Below are 13,371 nucleotides of genomic sequence, written 5' to 3'. Positions count from 1 at the left end.
TGCCTCTTAATAATTTTAACAAAAGGCATATAGGAAAATATTTGATTATTTGAATTTCATTCTTAGAAGTTTGTTACATGAAATATTTCATTATTTTAATTAAGTTCAAATGTTACATTTTGTATATTTCATAAGTACGATCAAAATTTTCAAACATCTGGGGTGCCTGGGTGGCTCAAAGGGTTAAGGCCTCTGCCTTCAGCTCAGGTCAAGAACCCAGGGTCCTTGGATCGAGCCCCACATCCGGCTCTCTGCTCGGCAGGGAGCCTGCTTCCTCCTCTCTCTGCCTGCCTCTCTGCCTACTTGTGATCTCTGTCAAATAAATAAATAAAAATCTTTAAAAAATAAAATACTATGATCAGAGAGAAAGGAGTTTACATGACACCAGACCTGTGACATTTCCTGACACTTGTTTTATAATATGCATATAGTCACATTTTATAATGTCCCATGTGTGCTTGAAAAGAAGATGTTTCTACAGTTGATGAAATAGGCTTCTACATGTTCCATTAGATCAAGTCTATTATTAAGCATGTTGTTTATTCTTATTGATATTCTACCTATTTGGTTTATTACATACTGAGACATGCTTAAAAATCCACTATGGATTTTCTACTTATCTTTTCAGTTGTGTCAATCTGGCATTATACATTTTTGAGTCAATGTTATCAAGTGCTTATTGGTTTCAATTATCATTTTTTATCAACTCTAAGACATGAATTTTTTTATCATTCTAAATCTTTTTATATTATGTGAAAGTATATACTCTGCTTCTACTCTTTTACTGGTTACTCCAGAAATTATATTATGCATACTTAAGCAACCAAACTCTAAAATCAATCAATATTTTTACTCTTCTGGACAATTCAGAAAATTGTAGCACAGTTTCATTTCATTAATTCCCACCTCATGTTTATGCTTTTGTTGTGTATTTTAATTCCATCTTGTTTTAAAGTCCATAATATTTTATTAACATTATTTTCTACAGTTGACATAGATTTGCCCATATATTTATACTTTATTTGCTATTCATTCCTTCTAGCATCTCATATCTTTCATTTGCATCACTTTCCTTTTTCCTGAAGTAGGTTCTTTAGAACTTCCTTAGTAAGGGTGCCTCAGTGGCCAACTCTCCTCTTCTTTGTCTGAAAATGTCTATCTTTGCCTTTGTTTCACTGGATATAGAATCCGAGGTTAAAAGTTATTTCCCTTTGGAATTTAAAATACTCCATTGTTTTCATTTCTTGTGGGTAAAAACCTAGGAGCAAGACTGCTGGATTGTGTGATAAGTGTATGCTTAACATTATAACAAACTGCCAAACAATTTTCCAAATTGGCAGCATAATTTTTATACCATGAGAAGTGTATGAGAGTTCCAGTTGCTCCACATCTCACCAGCACTTGCTATTATCAATCTTTAATTTTAGTCATTCTAGTAGGTATGTAATAGTATCTCATTGTGGCTTTAATTTGCATTTCTCTGATGAAAAATGATATTGAACATCTTTTCATGTGCTTATTTTTCATCTGTGTATCTAGTAAAATGCCTACTTGGATCTTTTATCCATTAGTTTGTCTTTAATTATTTAGTTAAATTCTTTATATATTCTGAATACAAGCCCTTTGTTAGACATGAGTTTTACAAATATTTTCTCCCCATTTGTATCTTGTTTTTTCACTTTCTTGACAATGCCTTCTGAAGAGTAGTTTTTCATTTCAATGTTCAATTTGAATTTCTTTCTCTTACAGTTCATGCTTTATATCTCACCCCAAGAAAATACTGCCTAACCCAAGGTCAAAAAACCTTTGTTTTTTCTAAAAGTTTCATAATTTTAGCTCTTGCATTTAGGTCCATGATCTGAGGTAAAAGTCAATACTCTTTTTTTGCATATGGATAATTTAATTATCCTGTAGTCAAAAGACATACTTTGTATTATTTCAAGTCTTTTATTATTATTATTTTTTTAAAGATTTTATTTATTTATTTGACAGACAGAGATCACAAGTAGGCAGAGAGGCAGGCAGAGAGAGAGAGAGGAGGAAGCAGGCTCCCCGCGGAGCAGAGAGCCCGATGCGGGGCTCGATCCCAGTACCCCGGGATCATGACCTGAGCCGAAGGCAGAGGCTTTAACCCACTGAGCCACCCAGGCGCCCCTCAAGTCTTTTATATTTGTTGAGATTTATTTTATAGCTCAGAATATGATCTTGGTAAACCTTCTATATGTGCATTTGAAAGGCCTGTATATTCTATTTGGGATGGAATATTCAATAAATGTCAATTAGCTCAAGTTAGCAGATACTATTTTTCAGGTCTTCTATTTTCTATCTTTGTGTTCTGCGATTTCACTGTAAGGTCTCCCAGAATGTTTTTCTTTTTATTTAACCTATCTGGGATTCCTTGGGCTTGACTAAGTTTCTATTTCCTATCCATATTGGAAAATTCTCTGCCATTATGCCCTCAAATACTCCTCTGTTCCACTTATTCTATACTCTCTTTCTATAACTCCAATTAGATATGTTAGACTTTCTCTCTATATCCCCTCTGTTTCTCTTCTGTTTTTATCCTCTCGTCTCTCTGTGAGGCTTTCTAAATAATTTCTTCAGATCAACTAAGAGAACTCACCAATTGCTAAACCTATTCATAAAATTTTTAATTTTGATTAATATATCTTTAATTTTAGGGATTCTACTTCATTTTTCTTCCTTTTGGTCATTCCTTACAGTTTCCTGTTCCCTATTTATACCAGCAAGCTTGTCTTTTATTTCTTTAAATATAATAAATAGAGTTATATTAAATGGCTAATAATTCAAATACTGAAAGTCTCTTGGGATTTATTTCTGTTGCCATATTTTTAATGATTCGTACTTGTTTGATAATTACTTTTTACTGTGACTTGTTAATCTTCCTTGAAACTATGACATGAAAGTTCAGATCTCTGCATTTTCTTCTATTAGGCAACATCAGTATGGAATAACTTCAAACTGAATTTTCAACTTGAGTTTTTTTTAACTATCCAAATAGAATGAATTTGTGTTGCAAACACATGTGAGAAACGGCTTGTTACTTATTCTCAGAGATCTTTTCCCCTTGTTCCTTTAGCACCAACATTTAAGATAGGCAATTTCCCTACAACATTTAACAGAAAGAACAGACAGTTTTTGCTAGATTTTTTTTTATAATACTGTATCCACTTATTTACTTATTTTAAGTAATCTTTTAAGTTTTTTTTTTTTTTATTTGACAGATCACGAGTAGGCAGAGAGGCAGGCAGAGAGAGAGGAGGAGGCAGGCTCCCTGCTGAGCAGAGAGCCCGATGCGGGACTCGATCCCAGGACCCTGAGATCATGACCTGAGCTGAAGGCAGAGGCTTCAACCACTGAGCCACCCAGGCGCCCAATTTTAAGTAATCTTTATATCCAACCAGGGGCTCAAACTCATGATTCCAAGATCAAGAGTTGCATGCTCTCCTGGCTGAGTCAGCCAGGTGCCCTGAGGTGTTTTTGATCTCTAGGTAATCCTAATAATGAAGCTCTAATTCTTTGGAGGTCTCTACTTTCTAAGGGAGACAACCTCTTATCAGCTACCTTGGGTGGCTCTAGGCTTTAGGCCTCTGTATTCCTCAAAATTCATGCTCTCCAGTTCAGCAGATGCCCCTAAGATAAAAGCCAGAATAAGTGCCTCATTAAACTTATCTGGGTTTCTTTTTCTTTTCTTTTCTTTTCTTTTTTTTTTTAAGATTTTATTTATTTATTTGACAGAGAGAGCACAAGCAGAGTGAGTGGCAGGCAGGAGGAGAGGAAGAAGAAGGCTCCCTGCAGAGCAGGAAGCGCAATGTGGGGCTCGATTCCAGGACCCTGGGATCATGACCCAAGACAAAGTCTCACTTAACTGACAGAGCCACCGAGGTGTCCCAAACCTATCTGGATTTCTACCTTCATTTAGGTTTTCCTGTTTTGTTTTATAGTTGGATATACTGAAGTATAAGTTACATACAATAAAACTCACTTTTTTCATGCACTGTTTCTACAAGTTGTCACAACACATCTTGTCAGATAATTATCACCATAACCAACATGTAGAGCAATTCCATATTCACTTAATTTTTGTCCTGGCTATATGTTTCTACCAAATCCTTGGTGCACTTAAAAATAATTTTAAAACTTTAAAAATGTTTTATCCAGCATCTTTGTTTTTTCACTGGAACAATTAATCAAAGTAATAGTCTACCACATTGTCAGAAATGAATTATCACTCCCTGATACTTTATATATCTACTTGTTTATCTATTTATTCACTGCCTATTTGTTTACTATCTATCTTAACTAACAGAATGTAAGCTCCTGAGAGAAGGAACTTACCTGTTTTGTTCACTGCTGCACCCTTAGCACTTAACCAATTACTGGAAATGGTAGGTATTCAATAAGTATTCGTTGTTAAATGAATAGTGAGAGATACATGCTCTGAAGAAATTAAAGCAGGGTAAGAGACAAAAAGTGACAACACAACCAATTCAAAATTTTCACATACTTACCATATTTGACTGTGGTTGCAATACGAGTCTTGCTTGTTTCTTTCTTTGTTTTCGGTAATAATTTTCAAATGTTTCTTCATCGCCCTAAAGTAACATCAGCAGAGTAATGAAACACACACACTACAGAACAGATAACTTCTTTTTTAAAATTAATTAATTTATCTGAGAGAGAGAGAGCATGAGTTGGGGGAGGGATAGGGGGAGTGGGAGAGAGAGAATCTCCTGCAGACTCCTCGCTGAGTGGGAAGCATGATACATGACCCTGAGTAATGACCTGAGACAAAATCAAGAGTCAGACACTTAAGCCACCCAGGCACCCAAACAAATAACTTCTTTACCTCTAGGAGTCATTTTAAATTTTCTAACAAATGGAATACAAACACTGAAATGATTCTTGCGTATTTCAATGGAAACTGCATCATTTCTATCATATCCTTCCATGTTATCAGATTCTAGTTCTTTTCATTGTCTTTGACTTATTTTGTATCTATGTTTAGGTAATTGATAAATACATAAATAGTATTTTGTCTGTTAATGACTTTAATTGATTTCCTCCCCTCTTTAAAAAAACAGTTTGCCTCCATTTGCAATTCCTCTCAACATTCCTTTACTCCCCATAATTTTTCCTGTTATCGGACTTTTTCTGTGAACTGATTATAACATCTCCTTGGTTCTCTCTTATGGAAGTAATAAAGAAATTCTTCAACATGTGCAAACAAAACAAAAACACTGAAATGGTATTTCATACTGAATGTCAAGAATAAGTTTTTGGCTTTATAGTTCAAAAACAGTAACCTTGTTTGTTATTATGACAATTATGAACACCAACTGTAAATTCAAGCAATTTTATAGTTATTCAACTTATCACTAAGGTTTACTAGATTTCTGACTGACCAACTCAAAATACAGCTGTCAGTGAGAGAACTAAATGAAGAAATTAGCTGTCACACCTAAACTTCTGAGCAAGTCGTATAAGACCCTACATGATCTGGAACCTTCCTCTATCTCCTGCTTCATCTCAGTATATTCAACATATCATTTTCTTTTTATTTCCAGGCTTTCGTACAAGATTTTCTTGAAATGTGCTTCCCAGTTCTCTTTTACTGTGTATGACTCTTTTCACCCTCCAGGACTCATTATAGATGTTACTTCTTTTAGAAGCCTTCCTCAACTGCCTGAGGCTTGTTATCATCTGTGTTATCTCAGAGCAACCTGCATATCCATATCATTGCACTTATCACACTGTGCTGCAACTTCTTAATTAGTAGTCTATCATACCGCTGTCTAACAGCACTTTCTGTGATAATGAACATTTTCTGTATCTGCATTATCTTATACGGTAGCCACTAGAAGGATGTGGCTAATAGTAAGTATTGAGATCCTGAATTTTAATTTTCTTTCTTTCTTCTTAGTTAATTTACATTTAAACAGTTGCAGGGGCTCCTGGGTGGCTCAGTTGGTTAAGCATCTGCCTTCAGCTCAGGTCGTGATCCCAGGGTCCTTGGATGGAGCTCTGCATCAAGCTCCCTGCTCCATAGGAAGCTGGCTTCTCCCTCTGACCCCTCTCTCTCTGTCTCTCACAAATGAATAAAAAATCTTTTTTTTTTTTTTAAGATTTTATTTATTTATTTGACAGAGAGAGATCACAAGTAGGCAGAGCAGCAAGCAGAGAGAGGAGGAAACAGGCTGCCTGCTGAGCAGAGAGCCCAGTTCAGGGCTCGATCTCAGGACCCTGAGATCATGACCTGAGCTGAAGGTAGAGGCTTAACCCTCTGAACCACCCAGGCGCCCCATAAAAAAATCTTTTAAAAAAAATTTTAAAAGTTTCATACAGGTAGTAGTTACCATATTGGATGACAGAGTATGTTAGAACATGGTCCTGTCCAACTAGTTCACTACTGTATCCTTATCACTTAGCACAACGTTTGGCACATGGAAGGCAATCAATTATTATTTCTTGAATGAATGAATGAATGAATGACTAAACAAGTAAATAAATGACTATATAACCATTTCTTCTGTCTTCCTCTCTGCTTAAAAGGAGAATCCATCCAGAATGAGAAGAAAAGGCTGGGAACCCATTCACCTACTCAAGGCTCCAAAAGAGAATCTAAGGGGGAAAAGTCAAAACTCTTATTTTCACTGAAAAAATTTTTTTCTGATAACTTTCTTTAAAATTTAAGTAGTTATCAACAAAATGACTTTTCTTAGTGCCATAAAAAATAAACTTATAATGCAGAAAATAAGTTTAGGTAACCCTCAGGGCAATTCTTCCAGTATTTTTGTACTCAAACAATTAAAAGAATTAAAAAAAAAAAAAAAAGTGGTCCCTAAACATGTTACACAGTTTTATTTTGGTAACTAAATTTTTTGCACAATGAGTTTAAATTAATGTAAAGGATATAATTTCAAGTATATTATAAATAAAACTATTATATCCTCATTTAAAATATCCAATGGTTACCTACATTTAAAAAACATATGAATACACTCTCTTTCACATTTAGAAAGTTTATAGTTTTCTTTTTTTTTGTTTTTTTAAAGTAGGCTCCATACCAAGTGTGGAGCCTGATGTGAGGCTTGAACTTAAAAGCCTGAGATCAAGACCTGGGGTGAGATCAAGAGTTGGACACTTAACCAACTAAGCCACCCAGGTATCATTCCTTTTTCTTTTTCTTTCTTTTTTAATTTTTAAAGATTTACTCATTTGAGAGAGACTGAGAGAGAATAAGCAGAGGGAGAGGGAGAAGCAGACTCCCTGCTGAGTGGGGAAGCCCAATGTGGGGATCAACCCCAGAACCCTGGGATCATGACATGAGCCAAAGGCAGACATTTAACCAACTAAGCCACCCAGGCATTCTTTTTTTTCTTTTTTAACTTATACTCCAGACTACTACTCTTACAGGGTTTTTTTTTTTTTTCCAAATTTAATATGTTATTTTTTAATACTATATTTATGTTTTTAAGTAAACTCTATCCCATATTGTAGGGCTCAAACTCATAACCTCAAGAATAAGAGTCACATGCTCTATGGACTGAGCCAGATAGGTATTCTTCTAACACTATAGTTTCTTTTCTTTTTTTTTTTTTTTTAATATTTTATTTATTTATTTCACAGAAAGAGATAGGCAAAGAGGCAGGCAGAGAGAGGGAAGCAGGCTCCCTGCTGAGCAGAGAGTCCAATGCGGGGCTGGATCCCAAGACCCTGGGATCATGACCCGAGCTAAAGCAGAGGCTTTAATCCACTGAGCCACCCAGGTGCCCCTAACACTATATTTTCTAATGTAATACATTTTTGTTTTTATTTTATCTCTAAGGCCATAATTTAGGCATTATGGTAGGTTTTTCCTTCTAGGTTGAATTATCATTAAATTAGTACATAACTGATCAATACAATCTAAATATTAATATTATAGATAATTAATATAACCAAAAGTAAATTTTTATTGGAAATTAATATCTTAATACGATGAATGAGATTTTGGGGGGGAACTAACAACATACTTTTTATTTTTCTTTATTTACTTATTTATTTTTTAAGACTATTTATTTATTTAAGAGAGAGACAGAAAGGGTATAAGCAGGAAGAGGGGCAGAGGAAGAGGGACAAGCAGGCTCCTCACTGTGCAGAGAGCCCAACGAGGTGCTTTATCCCAGGACCCCAAGTTCATGATTTGAGCCAAAGTCAGACACTGAACTGAATGAGCCACCCAGGCATCTCAGCAACACACTTTTTTGTTAAAGATTCTGAGCTTCAGATTTAGTGTGTATAATTTACCAATAAATGCCTACCCTAAAACCTAATTAGTAAAGCCAGTCCTCATAATCAAACTATTAAGTCAATTTTATTTACTATCCCTCAGAAAAAGTCTAAGTTCATGTTTCAATTCAAATAAATATATTAATATGCATTGTAGAATATATTATGAAAACAACTGAGAAATAAATCATAAAATTATGAAAGTCATCAAGATTATTTTATCCAATGTGATTGTTTTATTCATTCATGTACCTTAAAAACAAGATAACAAATCACTTCTCCTTACTTAAGTGCTGTTTCTCATTACTTAACTTAAAGCAACGCAGTGTAATATGCAGACAGAATTCTAAGTTATTTACAAAAAGAGGAGTATGATAAAAACAATAAAATATACCTTTAGTAAATGTGTGGACATACATAAAACTTCAGCGTTAAATTTTGGAAATAATAAAACCAAGTATAAAAGTCAGGAATAACACATGAATTTTGTTAGAGATGGTGATCATGCTGGAACTAATCAGTCTGGCAGACAGTTTTCATTTTATTTTAATATGAAGTAAAAAATACCACACAAGTAACGACTTCCATTTATGACACAATTTGGCAAAACAGCTTTTAACAGTTTTTCTGAATCACAACTTATATGAAAGAATGGTTTCGTTAATGTAACTTCAAAATTTTGGCAGCCCCAGAAAATACTCCAGTTATGTTTAAAAGATTCCGCTTCACTAAATCATATTATTTCAGATGTTTAAAGTTTTTTTTTTAACAGAAAATGACACATCATAAGGATGAGTATTAAGATTAGCCAAAAGCACTGTTTATATTTAAACACATAGGACACAGTTTTGCATTCAAATTTTCCCATGTTCTCACTTCTGTACTCTCATAATAATCCCTCTTAAAAGCACTATGTTCATTGTCAACAGCTGGGGAACAAAAGAGATCAGGACCTTAAATGAAAACTGTCACTGCTTCCACCTATGTCATTACTACCTACCCTGTATCAGAACTAAGAATATTCTACCAACAGGACATGTAGTGTTTCTAACATGGTTTATCCTTTCCTGCACAAGAAAAGAAAGAAACCCTTATGTGTACATTCCTAATGTGTACATTCTTAATGTGTATATTAATCATTAAAGGAAAATTCTCCTTTATTTGGCATCTTGGAAGTTTTTACACATCAAGACAATGGACGATGGTAGTAGCAATGAAGAATAAGTATTACTTTTATGAAGTTAAGCATAGTAGCCTCCAAGATAACCCCCAAGATATCTTGTATCTTCCCATCCCACATTCTACCAGGGTTGATCTATGTGACCAGTAGGATATAGCAGAAGTAAAGGTAGGGCACCTGAGTGGCTTATTTGGTTCAGTGCCCGACTTGGTTTCAGCTCAGGTCACAATCTCAGAGTTGTAGGATCAAGCCCTGCATTGGTCTCTGTGCTCATTGGGGAATCTGCTTCTCTCCGTCTGCCCCTCTCTAATAAAATAAACAAATAAAATCTCAAAAAAAAAAAAAAAGAAGAAGTAAAGGTATGACACTTCTGATATTAGATTATAAAGGACATTATGGCTTCCGTATCAGCATCCCTGAGATCACTCTTTCTAGGGAAGCCAGCTGCCACGTCACGAGGTTTGTCACTCAGCTTTGTAGACAGCCCATGTGGCAAGGAACTGAGGTCTTCTGCCAACAGTCATAACAGAAGCAAATCCCCCAGGCCCTGTCAAGCTTCAGATAATGACAGCCCTCACTGACCTCTTGACTGGAACCTCATAAGAGACCCTGAGCCAGAACCACCCAGCTAAGTCATTCCCAGATAGCTGACCTTGTGAAATAATAAATGTGCTGCAATAGACAACTAATATAGTATTTTAGGTAGCTTTTTAAAAAACAGATACCAAGTGATACAATAAGGAAGTGCTCAAAAGGGAGACTGTTCAAGAAGGAGGAAAGCAAGAGAGGGAATGAGAGGAAGCCAATCAAGGGTGCCAGATTCAGGTAAAAGAAGTCTCTAAGAAAACAGGCTTCAGCCTATTCCCACAGTAAAATTCTAAAGCGTAAGTTATACTGCAGAGGGATTTCTTTCTTCCTTTTTTTTTTAGGGGAGAAACATGTTCTTTTATTGATGCAAGTACGTCCAGTCACAACAACTGACATCCTATGTCATGGTACAGCTTTGTACTCAGAGTTCATCTCAAAATACCAAATATCATATAGAGTATGCATCAAACTGGGAAAATAAAGGAGCAAATGCAGGCACAGTGTCAGGTAAATACTAGAACTGATGACCCAGTGAAGTGCCTGGTTACTACTAAAAAGTAGCTTAAATGAAATTACAAATGAAAGGAAAGTAACTATAACAACAAGGAGGAATTAGCTTTACTAAATTTTGGCCATTTCACTTTTATGAATTTTTGGTCATATATACCAACCAGAAGTTTTCATGCTAATGAAAGTTTATTTACATTTATAGAATAGTAAAACCTCACTTACACAGTAAAAAGGAAAAAAAGTTCTGCCTGAATTAGTCAAAACTGACATCTTTTAAAATGCAGCTTTCTTAAATTGATAGATTCTGTGTATTATAAAGATACAAAAATATAGAGATCTAAAAGTTATTGAAAATTATAATTCAATAGTTGCAATAACATACAAATTCTCAGAGTAATCATTTATTTTGAGTATTTGACTATTTGAATCATAGGTTATTTCTGAAAAATCACAAAGCGGACTAGTTAAAGTTAAAACTATTGGTTCTCTACCATTGACTTTCAATTATCTTCATCATTTAATTGTGTTTTCTGTTTCTTTAATTTTAAATCATGAACAATGAAATGTAATTTAATATGCAATGTACCATTCTTAGGGAAGCCACACTGAAACCTCACATAGTATCTAATGGTTCAACACTTTTTTGTATATGTGCTGCCGAAGCGAGCACAGTTCAACACTTTTTTGTACCAGGTAAAAAGATATACTCTTTTCCAGAGGGCTTAGTGCCTGTTGGTATAAGCTACCAGGATAAAAATACATAAAATAGTTTTATTAAAAATTGAGTTTGGTGTTAAAGACCCAATTACTAATCCAGCAAATCTTTATGAAATATCAGATGCAATGAAAAGCACTAGGGAAAGAACAATACATGACACTCATGGTCACTATCTTCATGGATCATATAGACATAGAAGAAGGAAAATACAAAGTAACAGAAGAGCCTATGGGCACTCACTGCAGTTTACTGGACCCATATAAGACAGAAAAATTAAGCATTATCAAAGTCAAAAATCATTTCCACCAAATCCAAAAACCTATAGGAAAACATCTAATTTGAAAGGAGTTTTAAAAGAATCAAACCACAACACAGGCCACTTTAACAACTGAGATAATTAAGAACTTCACCTTGATTAAGAAGCCAGTATGATCTAGTTTAGAAACAAAACAAGGCAATACAAAATACAAAAAATTGGGATCAGACAACTGGAAGTCAAATTTTCAATGTCACTACATATAGCAATATAATCTTGATGGAACCTACCCTTCTATTTGACTCAGGTATAAATGCAGTTAATTGTACATATGACAACCTGACGTTATAAAAGATAAAATACTAAATCTGAAAAGAATCTGAGCAGTTAGAGTATTTTATAATCATACACACTTGAAGAATTATTTCATCATAGAATAGACTAAAAGTATTACTGTTTTATATAATAGTACAATTTATTATAGCTTTAAAAAGAAAAAAATCTACATGTCTATTCAATAATGCTCAAGTACTTGAAACATCACTAATTTGTAAATCAGTAAGTTTACATTGATATTGTGCCTACTGCTTTTATCTCAGTTCATTAAGTACAGAGTTGGTCCTTTTAATAGAGGGCTAAAAGAAAAGACATTAACTAATGAAGATAATTCTATTTGCTCTAATTAACATAATTACCATTCTTTTTAATTATTTCAATTTCAATTTAATACAATTTCAGTGAATAATCGAAACCCAAAACACCTTAACTCTAAATGTCTTCCATAGACATTTTCTAAGTGCTGAAAGAAAAAGACCAAAAATTCTATACCTAGCAAAAATTACCTTTTTTTTTTTTTAAAGATTTTATTTATTTATTTGACAGAGAGAGAGATCACAAATAGGCAGAGAGGCAGGCAGAGAGAGAGGGGGAAGCAGGCTCCCCACTGAGCAGAGAGCCTGATATGAGGCTCGATCCCAGGACCCTGAGATCATGACCTGAGCCGAAGGCAGAGGCTTTAACCCACTGAGCCACCCAGATGCCCCAGCAAAACTACTCTTAAAAAGCCAAGGGGAAATTAAGACATTCCTAGATAAACAAACACAGAGAATTTGATGCTAGTTGACCTTCCCTAAAAGAAATACTAAAGGTAGTCCTTGAGGCAAAAAGAAAAGGACACTAGACAGTAACTCTAATTCACATGAAGAAATAAAGAGTCCCAGTTAAGATAATATAGAGGTAAAAGACAGTATAATTTGTAACTCCATTCTTCTGATTTAGAAAACTGCATAGAGAAATAATTATATTATGGTTTATAATGTATAAAGATGTAATAATTAGTATCTCAATAGTAACACAAAGGAGGAAGATCAATATGAACTAGACTGTTTTAAGGTAGGATGTTAATTGTAATCTCCAGAGTAAATACTAAAAAAAATCTATATATCATATGTGTGTACATACACAAACATTATTATACATATTTAAGTATTTTTGTATATTTATAGTACATATTCATATATAACTAATATATATCTATATATTTATTACTCATATATATTATATATTAATGCATATATATGTTAAAAGAAGTGATGAGAATTAAAATGATTCATGAGAAAATATCTATTTAATGCAAAAGAAGACAGTAATGGAGGAATAGAACAAATAAGACCTGATTTATTACAGCAAATGGCAGGCATAAATCTGGCCATATCAGTAATTACATTAAATGCAAAAGAACTAGGGACGCCTGGGTGGCTCAGTTGGTTAAGCAGCTGCCTTCGGCTCAGGTCATGATCCCAGCGTCCTGGGATCGAGTCCCACATC

At 34.4% G+C, this 13,371-nt stretch overlaps 1 protein-coding gene across 5 annotated transcripts in view; it reads right to left on the bottom strand.

Moving 5' to 3' along the window:
- Positions 1-13,371, bottom strand: part of LOC111144972 (exocyst complex component 6) — a 236,414-nt gene that overhangs the window by 123,105 nt on the left and 99,938 nt on the right. For all 5 annotated transcript variants that reach the window (XM_022499608.1, XM_022499612.1, XM_022499609.1 and 2 more), the window contains one exon: positions 4,533-4,616. In XM_022499608.1, the coding sequence (XP_022355316.1) occupies positions 4,533-4,616 (84 nt within the window). The remainder of the gene's footprint in view (positions 1-4,532; positions 4,617-13,371) is intronic.

This window comes from Enhydra lutris, unplaced genomic scaffold (genome assembly GCF_002288905.1).
Source record: "Enhydra lutris kenyoni isolate GAN:26980312 unplaced genomic scaffold, ASM228890v2 scaffoldscaffold12, whole genome shotgun sequence".
NCBI lineage: Eukaryota > Metazoa > Chordata > Mammalia > Carnivora > Mustelidae > Enhydra > Enhydra lutris.
This window is presented reverse-complemented; position numbering and strand designations above follow the sequence as displayed.